Below are 17,810 nucleotides of genomic sequence, written 5' to 3'. Positions count from 1 at the left end.
TGGAGTGACTTGATTTCACTTTAAACATCCAAGAGATCTTAGAGTTCAATACTTGTTTCTACTGTTTAGTATTTTTTTTGCGTGAGCTCTTTGAATTTTTGCATCACTGATTAGTCAAACATTTGCTGCTGTTTTTTTTTTAATCTTCTGTAGCTTAAACATTAAGAAAAACAATCTTAGTTTAATAATTCTTATTTCTCTTGAATTCATTTCTCATCCCCTTTTTTCGTTGTTGACAAAACTTTTGTAGTGCCAGTGAAAATGAATGAATCAGATATTCTCACTTTTGAGATCAGGCATTTCCTGAAAAAAAAAAAAAAAAAAGCAACACTGCCAGAAACACAATTATAATGCTGATGTCAAAGTGTACTGAGAGAGGTCAAAGGTCACTTCATTACTATATAACACCCGTAGGAAAGGGGTGTGGATGAAGGGAAGTTTGAAGCAGGTCATCAATCACATTTCATCACTTTAATAGTGCCCTGCTGGCATTGAGTTTCTTCCTCTTAGCCAAACACACAAACAGTGAAAGAGGTCTGTGTGGTAGTATGTGTCCGGTAGCATGAATTAAGATTCTGCTCAGTACTGTGCTGCTCCCTGATCAGGGAAAACTGACCTGCTTCAAAACAGTTAGACTATATAACCTCTGGGAGGAGTGGGCTGCTCCTTCTCACATGCAGGTTGATTAAAAATGCATGGCAGTCTTGGAGCTGGCAGAGGCCAGAGAGACAGCTGAACCTCAGAGACTCGGGTCTGCTGCAGAGAAATGAAGCCCGACCGACCCAGAGCTGAAGTTACGGAGATATTGTTTCAACTCGTCAGCTTCTGAACAACAGCAGAGCGAGCGAGAGATGAGAGCAGAAATATCAGAGGGGGACTGTATATGACTGCGCGACAGAGGGAGAGAGAGAGAAAGAGGAAGTCTCCCCACCTTGCTGTGTCAGCAGTGCTGCACAGAATTAAATGACAGACTTAGGGGGATGGATATTTGAGAGCGGCTGTGGCTTGAGTGGGAGAGAATAAAGTCCGCAATCAATCTCCTTTTTTCTGTGTGGGAACAGTCAGCCCGGGCTGCGTCTGTTAGCTTAGCTCTGTGTACTTAGTTGGTGGAGAGGCTCCATTGTTATACTAGAGCTACAGTGATGTGGCCAGGCAGCCATGTAATCCAGCTAAAAACAACACCGCACAGCCACACAGAAGAGCACACTCAGTCTAAGACTGCATTAACACAATGAACAGAGGAAGGCTTTTTCTCTGAGCGGCCTTTACGATGCTAAACATGTAAAATATATTGATTGAGATTAACCCAATTATTCCAAGAGAACTCAGACCTCTGACACAAACTGTGCTCCCTATTATTTTAAATGCCAACCATGCATACAACAAAAAGAAAAACACAAGACTAACACAACTGAGCAGAAAGTTAACCCTGTGAGGTCTAAGTCATCATCCCTGTGCTATCAGAATTTCCATCCATGCTATAGAAAATGCACTTTTAAAATTGTTCTTTCAAGTCTTAATAATCAAAAAAAAAAAAAAAAAACCCAGGAAAAAAAAAAGAAAAGTATATTTTCGCTTTTCCTCCAAAACACAGGATTACGGTCATCACTAGTGATGACTTTTGAAGATAATCTGTAGCTATTTTTTCTCCTTTTTATGGAGAAACACAAAATTTGCTGATTCAAGCTTCTCACCGTTAATCGTCTATTACTTTACTTTGTTATTACAGTAAAGTAACTCAATACCAATAAAACAAATATTCCCTTTGGCTTTGGTAAACCGAGATGGATATTTTTCACAATTTTACACATTTTACGTAAATCAGTCTGAAAGTAATCATCATCTGCAGCTCCAAATAAAGACATCTTTCCAAAACTGTATCTTGAAAACAAAGTTTGGAGATCTGGAGGCAAAATCGCTGAAAACAACCGAGGAATAACGCGAGAACCTGCAAACGAATTGTCTGTAATCATCAGCCCATCATTTACCACATTATGGAGTGTTGAGCCATCAAAGAGGAGAAGTGGCTGGAGCAGCCAGTGTTTGGTTGGCTTTAATGTGCTGGGACTGGGCAGGTGGAATTTTCCACTGGCAGAGAGCAGAGGAGGGATGAGCAGAGGGGTGAGGGGGACAGAGGGAAGGTTAAAGTCAGGGCAGTGTGTGTCACAGGTAGTGCTGGATAGACTGAAACTAGGTGAGGAATTAACTGACTCATAGGTGCCTCGTCACTCAGAAATCCTGTAACCAGTAACACACACACACACAACACCACACACAACACACACACACACACACACACACACAGCTGCATACCTCGTCTCGTCCTGAGGATGAGGCGGTACTGGTGTGGTACTTTCGGTTTTTGTGTCTTCCAGCTTCTCTTGCGGATGCTCAAGGCCACAGGCCCAGCTATCGTCTGTCCCAAAGTAGTTTGAGTGCTCTGGTGGAGGACAGCAGAGGAACAACAAGGTTAAAATCTGAATGTTTTGTGTCTGAACATGCGAGTGTGTTGTTGTCTACAGCCGAGTGTGTCAGCAGATAGGAGATCAGGTGAGTTTCTACTCCTATTAATGCTAAAAGAAGAAGCAGCAGCCAACAAATGCTATCTATGATGAGTCGAGCAACAGAAATTTTATCAGCATCTACTAACACACCGTTTCCAGATTCTCTGTAATTGTGTTACGTTTGAGTGACAGTAAACTGACCAGCTTTATATTTTGGAGTGTTAGGCAGACTAAACAATCTGATAACAACCTCCTTTGTTTTGAGCTGGAAAACTGTGAAAGGTTGCACATTTTGTAAATCACACAGTTAATCCTCTGTGGAAAACAACTCTCCGAATTGTAAGCTTTTATTTATTTTTATTAAACTGGGAAGGAAAGCTCCAGAGATCAACAATCTGTTTCATGAGAGCGTCCTGGGGCCAGATAGTCATCTTTGACTCTGCATGTTTTCTGATGGCAGAAGAAACTGAAACTCAGAGAGAAAACCCACGCAAACACCCAGAGAACAAACTCCAAACGTTGCTGTGAGTCAACAGTGCAAACTACAGAACCTCATGCTTAAAAATAAATAATACATTTTAATGACCGTAGCTGTGCAGGAACTTAAGGCAACATACCTTACTTATCACACATCACTAAATATCAACACGACTACACACATAGTGAGCCATTAGAAGCAGAGAGTAGCAGAAGCAGCTACAGAAATGCATTATAAGCAGAGGTTCTCAAACCATTCTGTTCCTCTCCAGAGGATAAAAAAAGTTCCCTGCCCCCCTACAATTTTTATCAGCCATTGATAAAAAAGCTGAAAAAATTTACACTGAATTTCAAAGAAAATCAGGGTCACTGCAACTTTTTTCCATTTATTTTCCCTTTAAAAATTAATTAAATCTAGTCTCACTTCATATTTCACCTGGAGCCTCTGCCTAGTGCCCACAGTTTGAGAAGCACTGATATATTAGAGAGAAAACAGATGAGAACGGAGCTCAACTCAGACACTGCTTGGATGTTGTGTACTTCATGTGTACTTAGCAGAACTAACAGAGGAAGTCAAGGACAGGACTAAAACATGGCATATCATCTAGTAAGCAATCGATTCGATGCTAAGACAAGATATAACCTGTAGTGAATGAGAGGGACTCCTCGTTTTTTCTCACGCTGGAACAGTGTGACCAACAGAATAAGACCATTAAAGGAGAAATATGCCTTCAGCCTTGTAACTCCAGGAAGTGAATAAAATGCAGTGTCCAAGCGGTCAATTTATGGCTTTACCATTGTCGACAGAATGTGCTCATCTCTTAAAGAGGCCGAGACAACATTACTGACACACTTTACTAGCATCTTGCTGGTCCTCCTCTAAAGCTCCTAACCTAAGCCGTGCTAATGCCAACGCCACAGGCATTATGGCAAAACACAAATTCACCAGAATCGTGATGAAGTATCCAACTTGACAATACTCCTCCTTCATTCCCCACCACCCGACGGGATTGAGTGGGGACGACGTGTACGTTAGGAGACTCGGGCCTGATCAACTTCTATGCCACATCCTGTGGTGCAAATGTCAGCTTTTTGATGAGGCTTTCTGACACGCATGCACGCACAATCTCTGCAGCATTCTGGGGGACGGCTAAGCTGGAAACAAGTCAGCAAATGAGCATATTTTTGGAATGATAACCTTTATCAGTGTGGCTACAGTCTCTCTCTCTCACAAACACACTTGATGGCACACATGTGCTCCTAACAGCATCTGTCACAATATTAGGCTCCAGCCAGATGATGCACGCCAGCGGGAAGTTTCATCAACAGTGTCAGAAGAGGTGATGCTGACAAGAAATGCCCACTGACAGGCTCACATCACACATACCACCTCCTGGTCTGAAAATAGGTGCGACATCTGACTAAAAACAGATCTAAAGCAAAGAGGCACTGGCCGATTTGTTTTTAAGTGCTCCTCCTGATCCTGCAGAAAGGCAGGTGGTGTATCATCAGCACAGATTTTGCCAACAGATCAGCAGTAACACATGTAATAAAAACTGAGGAAGGGTAGCCAGCCCCCCACCGTGCTTTGCTGAGTCCTAGCTGGACACTAAGAACTGCAGGATGTAAGAAATGACCCTGGACAAACACCTGGACACCATCTAATTCCAATGGAAGGAATGAATCGGATTATAAAGGGGGATCATTATGTCAACTAAGGATGGCTGTGACTACTGATGAACACCAGTAGGTGGACATTTTTCCTACAAGATGAACAGATTAGACTGTTTTTTCAAAGGAACTTATCAATTATTAAGAAAAGAAAAAAAGAAAAGAAAAGAAAAGAAAAGAAAAGTAGAGCAAATGTTTTATGTTTTAGAAACTACCACTGGCGAAGATTATAAGGAATGAAAAACATTTGGTTTCAGTTGAATGTGAAAACTCGTGTCCTTAAATCTTGTCTGCTTTTTAAAAAAAAATTGTTACCATCTAGCATAGTCTTAATTTACTCACTTTTTGGTTACTTGGTTTTAAAACGGTTATTTCTTACCACACACCTTCACTTAAAACCGCACTAACCTGCAGTTGAAATAAAGTTTAACTGATTCACAAAACATACAACTTTTTTTAGCTGAAACTGTAAAGATCATTTTTTTAATAATTTTATTTTTAAGAATGAATGTTTATTAAGTATAATGAACTATTCATTCATTCATTCAGATTAACTGCTCTCATAAGTGAGGACTGATTTCTGTTAACTCAGAAGCCTATCCAGCTTAGCATGTCATATCTTGTTCTTGTTTTACGTTCTATCTATGTAGTTTTCATCACATTGTATTTCAGAGGTAGTATTCAAGTAGGCTTACTATGCTAAATACTTAAGAAAAAGAACCCTGCCCATTTCCTATCAATTCCAGAGACTCTGTGGGAACAAAGACTTCTGGTGACTATTACATGAAAACAGCTGGCAGATACATCAAAGAGTATTTACAGTTAACAGTAAAATGATGGTTCTGCAACAACATGAGTGTGTTCCCTGTGTATGACTCAGTGCTACCTTTTCCATGGAAGTAGTCTCTGTAGTACCTGGCTCCCAGGTCTACATGCTCTATGCTGTACAGTTTCATTCTTTCCAGTCTTGTAGCCTGCTCTTCAATGGGGATCTCCACCACTGATACGCTGGCGTTACTCCTCCTCAGCCACCCCCTCCCTCCATCTCCTCCACCTGCTCCATCTCCTCCTCGTTCTAATGATGAGCTGAGGAAGCTGATGTTGCGCTCTCCGTGGCCCCCGGTTTCATTGAGGAAGTGTGGGCAGGAGAGGAGTAGTGGGCTCGAGCTCTGAGCTCCAGCACCATCCAGAGGGTCCACACCCAGGGAGGGTGTTGTGGAGCCCTGCTCGAGGCTCAGAGTCAGATCCTCGATGCTGGAGTAAATGGGATCATTCACACTTGCTGAGGATCTGGAGATGGACAGGGACACTGAAGCGGCTGATGCCCCTGTGGCTGTGTTCCTCCTCTGAGTAACAAAGCCACGTTGAGCTGCTGCCTCGTGGAGATCAAACAGGATGCTCTGAACGTCAAAGTGGACAAAGCTCTTGGTACACACCCATGATTTGTAGGAGGCATTCATGGCACCCCGCCCTCCCCTATCCTCAACAGTCTCTCCTTTCCCTCCATCCAGCTCTCCTCTATTGGAGCTCCGAAGTTTCCGAAACAAAGAGGAGGTGCCCAACGATGACTCTGTCCCTCCACTTTTCTTCCTCACTCTCTCAGTGCCATCTTTCCTTCCGGTATCTCTGTCTTCTGTGGGACCAGGTGAGGGAGCAGAGGGGAGAGGTCCAGTTGGGGTGAGTCTGGAGCACGCAGCAGCTCGCCAAGGTGTATGGGTGCCGAGCTCCGCTGGTCAGGCCTCTCCTGGCGGAACTGGCTGATCATGTCAAAGAAGCTCTGATCAGGAATGCCTTGGATGTCGATGGATGAGGTGCTGCCGTACTCTCTGAACCGGTTCCCCAATCCACCATCTCCGCGGGTCTCCACCTTGGAGCAGGAAGAGAAGACAATTTCAGTGTGTCATAACAGCTCAGTGGGCAAAACAGTCTTTTCCTGTAACATATGTGCATTTTCCAGCTGGAGTCAGTTTTTAAGGCTGATCTGAAAGTTGTGAATCAAACTAGTCACACAGAGACCCACTGATCTTTTAGCAGTCAAAAATCAGTGCAAAAATAAAGACTGAACAATGCTGAAAATGCATGTTCTACTACAAATTTTATAACAAAGTTATTATTAATTATTAACAGTTGGGTATACAACTATTAAAGAGAGAGTTCAGTGACTCTTGTGAATTTTGGACTATTAGATAAAAACAAAACAAGTAATTCAAAGACCACACTGTGACCTGTGGGTTTTATATTTCTGTCAATTTACTGAAATTCTGGCAGCCTGCCAATTTTTAACACGTCTGTATTGATAATCAGATTTTTCTGCAGATGCCCTTAAGATTACAGTAAGGGTTAGAGGTAAAGGTCCAGCAGACGACATCTGCAATAATCCTATTAGGTTCACATTCAACCCACGTAACTACAGCTTAAAATAAATACATTTGCACAACAACAGCATCAGCATGACTTCACTTAGCAAGTGACACGCAACTGTAAAACTTTACAAAATTAATCTTAGTGAATATGAATTTTAAAAAAAAACACCATCTGCAAATTTTAAATTGCAATTTTATGGTAAAGGAATTTTACAACCTTATTTTAATTTTTGACTTTTTAAGACTTTTAAATGATGCACAGCAACCCTGAAACAATGAGATCACTGGTCATATTAAAGTAACACAGGACAGGATTTTAAGACAATAGATATGTGGTTCAAGCATAAATTGAAAAGTTAATGTCATTAAGTTTTATAAATAATCTGTTTAAATGTTAATGGAAGACCATCTGATAACCACATACATGTGTTACAACAAGTGTGAAAGGAGTTAAGTGACGATGCTAAAAACACACTAACAGCATTTACGGGTTCAGTTTTTTCTTGGACAGTGCACAGGGCAGAGCAAAGCACTGTATGACCTGCATTCAGTGTTTGACTCCTTTCTGTGGATTTATGTAGCACTGATGAAACAGGATGGCAATCACTGTATTCTAAACTTGGTCTGTTTCTAACAAGACACTTTACACAAATTGAACTACTGCTAAAAGGAAAAAAGTATATCCTATTTCCACTGGATCTGCAAATGTAAGAGAGACACTAGATGAAGATTTCAGACTCACCTCATTTTCATCTTGTTCGCTCAGCGTCACTTCGCTGTTGGAGCGCTGTCTTAAAGGTGGGAACACTCTGAGGCTGAAAGGAGAACTTCTTTCACCACCAAGCTCTCCTCCTCTGAACTCGACATCCTTGGATCTCCGTCGGGGCAACCTGGCAACTCCTCCCCGCACCAACCTCACATCAGATGACAGAACTGATGATGAAATTGAACTGTCGTCGCCGTAGTGATTGCTGCCAATCTGCCCATTCTCAAGCAGTGACTCCCGGGACTGAGCACGACGTGGAGGCCATTCTGCAATCCGTGCCCGGACACCCATTTTGGGCACAGAGATTCGTGGTTGCATGGCCGGGTCAGAGGGGCCAGGCGCCGGGTGCCCATTGGGGGTGTGACGAAATGGAGTGTGCTGAGGCAACCCTCCTCCTCCTCCATCGAGAAGGTCCGAGGAGGTGCAAGTTACCCCTCTGTCTCTGTAACTATTCATGGCTCCCCAGGAGAGCTCAGGGCAGGGGGACAGGGGGCTGGCATCCCATATTGGGAGGAGTGCTGGGGAAGAGGGAGCGGAGGGGCCCCACACCACTCTGCTGATGGTGTTACGACCTCCAGCTCCCAAAACATTGCTTTTAACGGGCAGGATGGGAAAGACTTCACTGGTCCATCGAGTCTGGATCCAGGCAGATCCTCCTCCTCCTCCTCTTCTTCTTCTTGGACTATGTCTGATGCAGATCTGAGAGAAGAAAAACAGAAAGACAATAAGCCAAAAAAAAAAAATCAAATCAAAATAAATTAGCTTTAAAATACAGGAAGATTTTTCAATTGCAAAGCCTGCGTGACCCACATTTTCTCCACAGAGCCAAAAATCTGAGTCACTAAACTGTAAAACAATGTAGGACTGATAAGCCAGAGAGAGCAAGAGAGAAAATAAGGTGAGGGGATATGACAGAGGATTTCTCCCATTGAGGCTAATCTTCAGGAGGCTGACAAGGGATATTATTATCACATGTGGCGTGCACTCAAGTGCATGTGCGTTCACACATTGAAATTCACACACCCACGGGACACGAAGGCTGTGGCCGCTCTGCTGCAGATTAAAACCTCAGAAACATTTCACTTAATATTATCAGACAAGAAAGGGATACAAATCCAAACAGAGAGAGTGCACAGGCAGTTTAAATACACTGAACCATTTTCACATTATAAAGCAGGGCTCAAAATTTGCCTATGGGAGGGCAACTGCATGCATAAGCACAACTATTAGGTAAGGCAAAGAATCTTTCTTACCTTAGTTAATACAAGTTTATACATTTTCCTCTTACTTTGGGCTATTTGAAAATAAAAAATGTATTTTAAGAATGAGTAAACTAAACCAAAAAATGTACATTACATTTGTGTTTATTATGTGGGCACATAGCTGTGACAATGACAAAGCAGCTGCTCTGTTTCTGCTCTTTCAAAAACAACTTCGGGGCATAAGAACCAAGTGGCCTATCAGCCAGAGGGGTGAGGTTTGGTAAGCCAGCAATAAAGGGTCAAGAAAGCGCATGGAGCAGAGTGGAGCACTGCTCAGAGAACCACAACAGCATGCTTTAATGTGACAGTCACGAGCACTGAGTCTCAAAAATTAACAAGCCTTGTAAAGACTTCTTGATTTCTTTATGTAATTATTTTCACACGCTTACACGATCATCACACAGGTACAAGAATACAGTCACATCCAGTTTACTCTGGATTATTCTGATCTTTGGTCATCATGAGCGCACACAATAGAGTCAAGCTGTGGTAACATGTTTTGTGTTTTGATTTCCGTGGTGCTTCAGAGTGACCGGCTGGGAATTTTTTTAAATGATGTGGTTATGACTCGACTGCGTGACAGCAAGCGAGGATAATGTGCTGGCATGGTGGTCCATATGTAAACGTAAAGAGAGAATCAGCGAGGGATCTTGGCAGTGTTGCTCTGTGGTGAAAAATGTCGGGATGCTGTGTAAAAAGTTAATGAAACCAGAATGCTATGATTTTCAAATATTTAAACCCCATATTTAACTGAAACTGATACTCAAACATTATATTGTGATAAAACAAACCCATAGCCATGTGACTATTACCCTCAGGCCAGGAGATTAGACTAAATCACTGACACCTGTGAGTGCAGTATCATAAGCTTTGCATCTTTCTTTCTAAACTCACTGCAGGTGACAAACAGTTAAAAGGGTCACTTTAATTCACTAAACTGTGTTCAAGAAAACAGCGTGCTGCTAATTGAGAGACGGTCCAAACAGAAGGAACTTCAAAGGTAAACTTAATCACATTTGGTCCAAAAGTCTCACGTTGAACTCCTTTAATTATAACAAACATGAGGTACCGTACAAAGTTAGCAGTATTTGGGCTTTTAAATGCCCATCCTGAATGGTGTACATACTAAAAGTGACTATAGCACAGCAAAACAGTTATGAATAGACTCATGCTCGATTTATCGTCAGGTGTTTGTGCCCATTTGATCAGCTCTTGCTATTCTGAGAGGAGGTTTGTAGGAATGCAACAAACAAAAGGCAAAATGCTACCCTGGTAGAATACTGATTGGGGCTGCAAAGAAAGGGGAGTGACAGCAGAGCTCAGCGTGAAGGGGGAAGAAATCAGACGGCAGCTGTAGTGGACAGTTTTCATTGTTTTCGACCCCTCAGTCTCACTTCACTACAACAAGTTCTTCTTTTTACAACTTCTAATCTTCTCTGCACGCATACTGTCAGAGCTATGAAAACAAGAAAATGGCTTGCATCTACACCAGCAGAATACTAGCTGGGCGTGGCATAATGCGCAAGCTAGATACAATTACAAGCCTGTTACACGTTAGCTTCACAGAGTTATCATCCTTGTACTGTCAAGACAATTCCACTTTTAGTATTTTAGGTGTCTCTTCTGATAGCCTGCAGCTGGGTAAAAGAACATTTTACAGCCAAACCACTGCTTATGTTTGGACAAAGAATTTACCTATTTATCAGCTATTTGGGATGAAACGAAATCACTGGTTTTTAATACTTTTTAAGAGCTACAGAGACCAATATGAAATGTGGAAAGTGTGAAAATGTGATAACAGCAGTCTCTGTGGGGGGTTACTTATTATTAATAAAAATGTAAATGTGCTTAATTTTCTGTGTTGGCAGTCAGACCTGCTCGTGTTTCCAGTACTACTCTCTTCATTCTTAGGTTTCCGTCTAATCTCGGTCTCCATTTAGGTCTCCGCTGTCAGATTAAGCTCTTTTATCTACATAAGTCTTCTCAAAGCAAAATGCATGCACGGAATGAGCTCATCTGCATATATACCTTTATAAAATATGCGCATTAGGTTCCAGTGCTCACAATTTCATTTCTTTTTTTACCTCCTTGGACTCCCACATTGCTCTGCTGTTGTACTGAATTTTCATAAAATCCTGGGGTTTCTGAATTCACTCAAGTTGTATTATCTCATGTACCAACTTCCATCTGTCACTTATTTCTTGCACATTCAACCACATACATGTCATCACACAGTGCTGTCACATCAGTCACTGACATTTTAACTGCAAAAACTCATCTTCGTGGTTAACCTTAGAGAACCAGCACAATTTTACCCCTCATACAAATGCTTTAAAAATTTTATATGAATCAAACACCAGCAGAAACACACAATGAACCACTGCATAATTGCATTCAACATTAAAATTTAAGCAGTGACAAACTACACTGTTGCACATGGAGCTTTTGGAGTTTAAAAATAAAGGGAAGCTCTAAAAAACAAAACAAAAACAGGAGTTAAACATTTGACTATTTCCAGTGAGGAACAGGCAGAAAATGTCCTCTCTCCAGCTGCACGAGTCTTTGTGAACTCTACAAATGTCGACTCCTGGGGTGACTATCTCTTTACAAAGTCCAATTTGCATAACGTTGAGCTTTCCATTGTGTAAAGGCAGCTCACAGTGGTCTGAGTGTGTTTTATGATACACAATGCCTTTTATGAGTCCTAGCTGAATTCCTTTTGGCAATAAGACCACATTACTCATACATAACGCACGCACATGGGCAACATCAACAAAACTCATTCACAGCTAATAGAATCCCCTATCGTCATACGGCCGCACGGATGTATCATGTCTTTGTTTTTGGGGAACCACAGTGACTTCCGGGCCAAGACTCCTGCTCTGATCATGCTTTCTGACAGAGTCTTTCCTCATTCAGAGGGCTGTCCCTGTGGTCCACTCAGACCCAATCGCAGATTATCCGCCCCAGCTGCCGGAGCTGCAGAATGGCTTCATTATACATCTGAGGTGCCTGATGAGAAAAGCAATGCTTAGAGTGTGGTCTTCTTTATCAGTGACCTTTGCCAGCACACAGCCCCTCAGTGAGAAACACATCTGACTAAAGCTGTTCTCACACATGAACTCCGGAAAATGCCGGGTGAATCAGGTCGGAACATTGTCCGAAGTTGTCCTTTCTCACATTTACAAGGAGATGGTTCACATCAGCTGTACTCTCACTACTAGAAACATTCCCAAGTGGTTTAGAAGAGCCTGAGTAGTGTCAGGATACGGGACAACCAATTGCTAGCAATGTCAATCTCACATCAGTGCAAATCAATGCAGTTGGACACCACACAGACTTTGTGCTAGGGAGCTGGGAAATTAGAGAGCGATGGACGTAACTTCAGACTCTGGAAAGTGAAGCTAATGTCGGAGCGCCTTAAACCTGGCTTCTTTCTAATGGCCAACAGGGGGCGATACCTGCAATTACAAAATTATTTTGATCCTAGAATTCTATGAAAAAACAGTTCTTGGCACTCTCTCAATGACTTCAGTAAAAACTTTCCTGATGAGTTTATGGGCTCAGTCACGGGTTTCAAGTCAAGATACAAAGTTCATTATACAAATTATGGCAATTCTAAGCATCACAAAAAAGGCTTTATAACAGGGCTTCACTAACCAATCTTTTACTGGCTTTATTAGGTACACCTGTTCAAACACACATAAGCACAAATTTCTAATCCGCCAATCACATGGCAACAACTCAGTCCATTTAGGCATGTAGACATGGTTCATTTCAGAAACTGCTGATCTACTGGGATTTTCCTGCAATGGTCCAAAAAAGAGAAAATATCCAGTGAGCCACAATTCTCTGGGCAAAAATGCCTTGTTGACATCAGAGGCCAGAGGTGAATGACCAGACTGTTTCAAGATGATAGGAAGGCAACATTAACTTGGATAACAACTTGTTTCAATCAAATGGCCTCCACAGTAAACAGATGTCAATCCAGTTGCAATGGTTTATTGGCATCACGGATGTGCCGCTGAAAAATCTGCAGCAACTGTGTGATGCTATCACGTTAATATGGACCAAAATCTCTGAGGAATGTTTCCAGCACCCTGTTGGATCTGAGCCACAAAGAATTAAGGCAGTTCAGGTGGCAAAAGGGGAGACCTACCTGGTATTAGCACAGTGTACCTAGTAAAGTACCTTGTGTGTATACTGTCTATTATATAGGTAAGGTCTACTTTATTATCCCACCCCCAGAGGGGGGAAACAGGGTGCTGTTTTTGGTATGTTTGTCTGTTTGCTTGTCTGTTAACGATATTACAGCAAAAATACCAGTCCAAATTTGCAGGAAGGATGGCCAGTGACCCCAAGATCAGCTGATTAATTTTTTGGCATAATGGGGTCAAGGTAAAATAAATAAATAAAAAATACAGAAGTGGAGCCAAACAGAACATTATCTGGATCCAATCCAGATCCCGGTTTTCCAGACTACTTGAATTTAACATGGTAAACTCAATTTAATGCATATTTTTGGCCATATCTCGGCTGAAAAAAAAAAAGACACGATCCTCATTTGTTGCAGTAAGAAGCAAATCACTATTGTTCATGGACATGCAACACTTGATCGGGATATAATCTGCAACACGCGAATATATGACAACTTTTGACTATCAACCCGATCACTGAATTCCCCTATTATCGCCTACCCGACAAATCACATATTTTCTCATTATAAGAGATAAAGCTTTTTCAAAAAATGAAAATGACCATAAAATTAAAGTTATTTTACTTCAACTTTTAAACCTCTGAAACTATGGACATGGACAAAAGGAGCAATGTGTTATCTCAGTGATTCAATATTTGGAGAGTAACACGTTTGTGAGACAGACAACGTTCAAATTAGCTGAAACGTTGGCCGGGGGCAGAGTTTGTGGTGCCTGGCACCACTTTTTTAATTTATTTATTGGCATTTTAGGCCTTTGGTGTGCCTCTCTTGCTGGGTAATGCAGTGCATGTGTGATCTACAGCCGTTCTAGAGGCTCTCTGTGGCAGTACTTGGACACAGATGTGCTACTAACATGCTGCTGGTTTGCATGTTTGATGTTTAAACACTCAATCTGCGAGAGTACTAACAGCTGCCGATGAGCTCTAAGCAAAACTAGAACTGAGGCTGACATTAAGTCTTTAGTTTTCTTAAATTCAAAATCTCAGGATGACAAAATCTCAACTCAAGGTCCCAGTTTTTTTTTTTAAGTAAATGGTACCTGAGACGAAACAAATGTTGCAGTGTGAGGAAGAAACATCACAGTCACTTTAAGTTCACGCAGCATGCATATGTAACTAGCAGTAAAGAGCTAATACATACTGGATTGTGGTAAAGCAAGATATGGTTGTATTTAAAGTCATTTAAAAGCAAATCAACATAAAATGTGATCATTGACTGCAAACAGGCAAAAAAAGGAGAGGAAAATAAAGACTTAATCTTCCTCCTCTTCAGTGAGACAAGGGCAGAGACATCCAGCGCAGAATCTGGCACTGACTTCAGAAGATAAAAAGCAGACATTTAATGCTTTTTAATTACTCACATACAGTAATTAGTTAGCTCAGGGATGTACCTCCCCTGTTCTGGCTCTCCCATTCATGCTCTTCCTCGCTCTTTCTGCTCACCCGCACTGACTTGCCCAGCATGATGCAGGCTTGGCCCATGCACCACAAACACACACCGAGGCTGGTAATTACACTGCTTAGATGGTAGTAATGACAGAGCTAGCAGAGGAGTGCAGCTTCCAGAGGAATGAGCGCAATCACTGTGGAGGAGGAGGTGCTGCTCACTGGTATGTCACAGCAATGCAGGCAGACCTGAGATCAGAGTGAAATGTGACCGAGAGCGGGGATCACAGATAAAGTGGGATGGACCAGAGATAAGTTGGAAACAAGAAATGAAATTATGTACGTAGAAAGACAATAAGTGATAAAAAATATTCAAATATGAACTGCTCAAAGACAAAAACAAACTCTCCAGGCATAAAACAGTCACAATTAAGCAAACAATACCAGAGTGCGAGTTAGATCATGGGCTGGTTTGACGAACAGATGGTGTGACATATGACTGGCAGACAGAAGCAGAGCAGAGCATAACATCTGGCATTTATGTTACCTTGAGGCCAGACAAAAAGATGCCATCAGGTCTCGACTGAGCCCAGGTTTGCCACTATCAACCTGATATATAGAGGTTAACCAAAACGGGTTTACTGATAAGTAAAATATCCACTGCTAATTTGAGACAGTTTGACATAGTGAACTAAGCATTAACAAAACACTGAAGCTAATAAAAAAAAAAAAAAAAAACAGAAACAAAAAAAAAAACTGTGGAACAAATGTTTTTATTTAGAGTCGAGCCATTCCTCAGACCGAATTGTCCTTTAAGGTTTAAATCTTTGACCGAGGAAAATCTCAAAATAATTTAAATCCAATAAGAAAGCATGAGACAAACACATTTATTTTATCACTTTCACATAACTTGCTATGAGCTAAGAAAATAAGGTGCAGACATCACAGCAAAAGCCCTTTTCACAGACATCATTGACAGGAGGAATGACTGGTCAACATGCATGTGGCATTTAAGTATTGTATTAAGACACGGATTGAGGCGGTGCAGACATTTCTACACATTGTCTCACATTTGACTGCTCAGGTTTTAGACTGCTTTAAACACAGTTTAGGCAGATTTTTTCTTCTCTGTATAATATCTCAGACAAAGGATGAAATGAGAAGGCTGCACTCTGACACAGTATAAGACAAACAGGCATTATTTTGATCTGTCATGCAAAGCTACTCTAGTAGAGTCCAAGAATAAAAATACGGAGCTGGATATAAACACAATAGGTCCACTTTAAAGGTAGCTCTGATCAAAAATAACAAGCCAATGGTAAACTCTTAAATAAAAAGAAATCCTCAGTGAATTTCTAAAAGGTCAGTGCCTTTAAAAGGGAGTGAGTGCATGTTCAGTGGGCTGGATGTTTCACTGTGTTCTGCAGTGGTGTAGTCAGGAGGCTACAGGATGGCTGCAGGTGTCCGCCTGCACCTCTCTGATGAGATTGAAGAGGCAACCTGTTTTCCCTCTACAAGAACAGATTTGCTAAACAAATTTGATGTTGTCATACGTGCCAAATGGAGGCTCTGCTTCTGACAAGGCAACACTGTCAGAAACCAGATGTTAACGAACCATGTTTTCCTTCCACAGAAAACGTTCTCTAAGAAAAAAAAAAAAAAAAAAAAAGCACATTCAGCTGTGTTGCTTTAGGATTACCCCAAGTGACGATCCCTCATGATGCATAATAAAATTAGACCTATTCTTGCCTGAATGTGAACCTGGAAACACCAAAACATCAACAACACTAACACAGCAGTACAGGAAGGAAGCACACAGTGAATGCCTCTGACTCTGGTCTATGTTGGGCTCATAGGTCTGTTATCTGTAGGTGACATCTCTGTCTAAGACTGGAACTTTACTAAGCTGCTGCTCTCTACTCTTTGCTCATTTTCTTCCCCAGCCTTTTCCTTGAGTCTCTCCTGACCCCACTGTCATTGTCCCCATTGATTTCCATCTACTTTGCTTTTGCTGAATCCCGCTGATGTCGCCAGTGTCACTTCCATCTGCCCGTCTGTCCGTCAGGCTGCTGTCCCATGACATTGAAATAGCTTATAAGGCCGAGGAGAAAGAGGAGCAGAAAGACCGGGGGTCTTAATTTAGCAAACATGCACACACAGACCAAGGCATTGACGTAATGAGTCTAATGGTTTGCATCCAGTTGGAAGATCACAAATTGCAGCCCACATCGCAAGTAATCACTCACTGGTTTATCTGCAGTAGTGGTGAGAAAACGCGGCTAAACAGAAAGCTAAAAGGATTGTCAAAAACACAGAAGGGAGGTCACGATGACTATGAAAATATTCACATATTGCATCACTTGATGTTTCAATTTTCACTGCTACGCAAAATTTTTATGAAATAGCCACACTCCTCTGCACAGAAAACATGTTATTTTTATTTTCCCTTTCTCTCAGAGGTCTACATGCCAGAAGCTGGTGATGATGATGGTGATGATGATGATGATGATGATGATGATGATGATGATGATGATGATTCAGTGAACTGCTGAAGGGCATTTCAGGAAAGCGCCTGCAGGAAAGGGGTCACGAACCTCAGATGTCAAGCTAAACCATCCGTTCTTAGCAAAAGCAGCTGACTGTTAACAGCTGTACTGAAGATATAAACACATTGTACCGAATTGTCTGTTTCTACATGCAGTTTCATGCAAAAATATGACACACGATTGAGATTTTTGGAAAAATGTGTCACTTGATTAAGTCGGTTAGGGCTCTAAAACATTTTCTGTTTTCTCTAGATTACATGCTTAATGATTAAGTGATCAATTAAGAAAAAAAAGGTTAGCAGTAGCCCTGATAGTTATCACTTTTTCAGGGAAACACTGGAAAACTTTTCAAGGAGAAAAAACCAGGACAGACGTGAGGATTTCTCTCTTCTTTTTCTTTTTTACCAGTTCAAAAAATTAAATGTGTGAAAAAAATCAAGTTTCTTAATCACACTGAACAAAATCTTAAATCAAATTTGCCCACAGTGCAGTAACACTTTCAGAGATATTAATAGGATAGCTACAGTATGAATTAGAGATCCACTGATTAACCTTCCAGGGACTGGAATTGACCGGCCAGTGAACGACTGAGAGCCGGTTTCATGTGCAACACACGTGGG

The 17,810-nt window shown here is 41.5% G+C and overlaps 1 protein-coding gene across 1 annotated transcript in view; it reads right to left on the bottom strand.

Moving 5' to 3' along the window:
• sipa1l3 (signal-induced proliferation-associated 1 like 3) overlaps positions 1 to 17,810 on the bottom strand; it is an 82,291-nt gene that overhangs the window by 21,091 nt on the left and 43,390 nt on the right. Inside the window, 5 exon segments of the mRNA XM_030743848.1 lie at positions 2,300 to 2,408; positions 2,410 to 2,440; positions 5,539 to 6,333; positions 6,336 to 6,519; positions 7,758 to 8,480. Coding sequence (XP_030599708.1) covers positions 2,300 to 2,408; positions 2,410 to 2,440; positions 5,539 to 6,333; positions 6,336 to 6,519; positions 7,758 to 8,237 — 1,599 coding nt within the window. The 5' untranslated portion in view covers positions 8,238 to 8,480.

This window comes from Archocentrus centrarchus, chromosome 13 (genome assembly GCF_007364275.1).
Source record: "Archocentrus centrarchus isolate MPI-CPG fArcCen1 chromosome 13, fArcCen1, whole genome shotgun sequence".
NCBI classification, from domain to species: Eukaryota; Metazoa; Chordata; class Actinopteri; order Cichliformes; family Cichlidae; genus Archocentrus; species Archocentrus centrarchus.
Note: the sequence above shows the minus strand (reverse complement) of the source record. Positions and strands in the feature narration are given on the sequence as shown.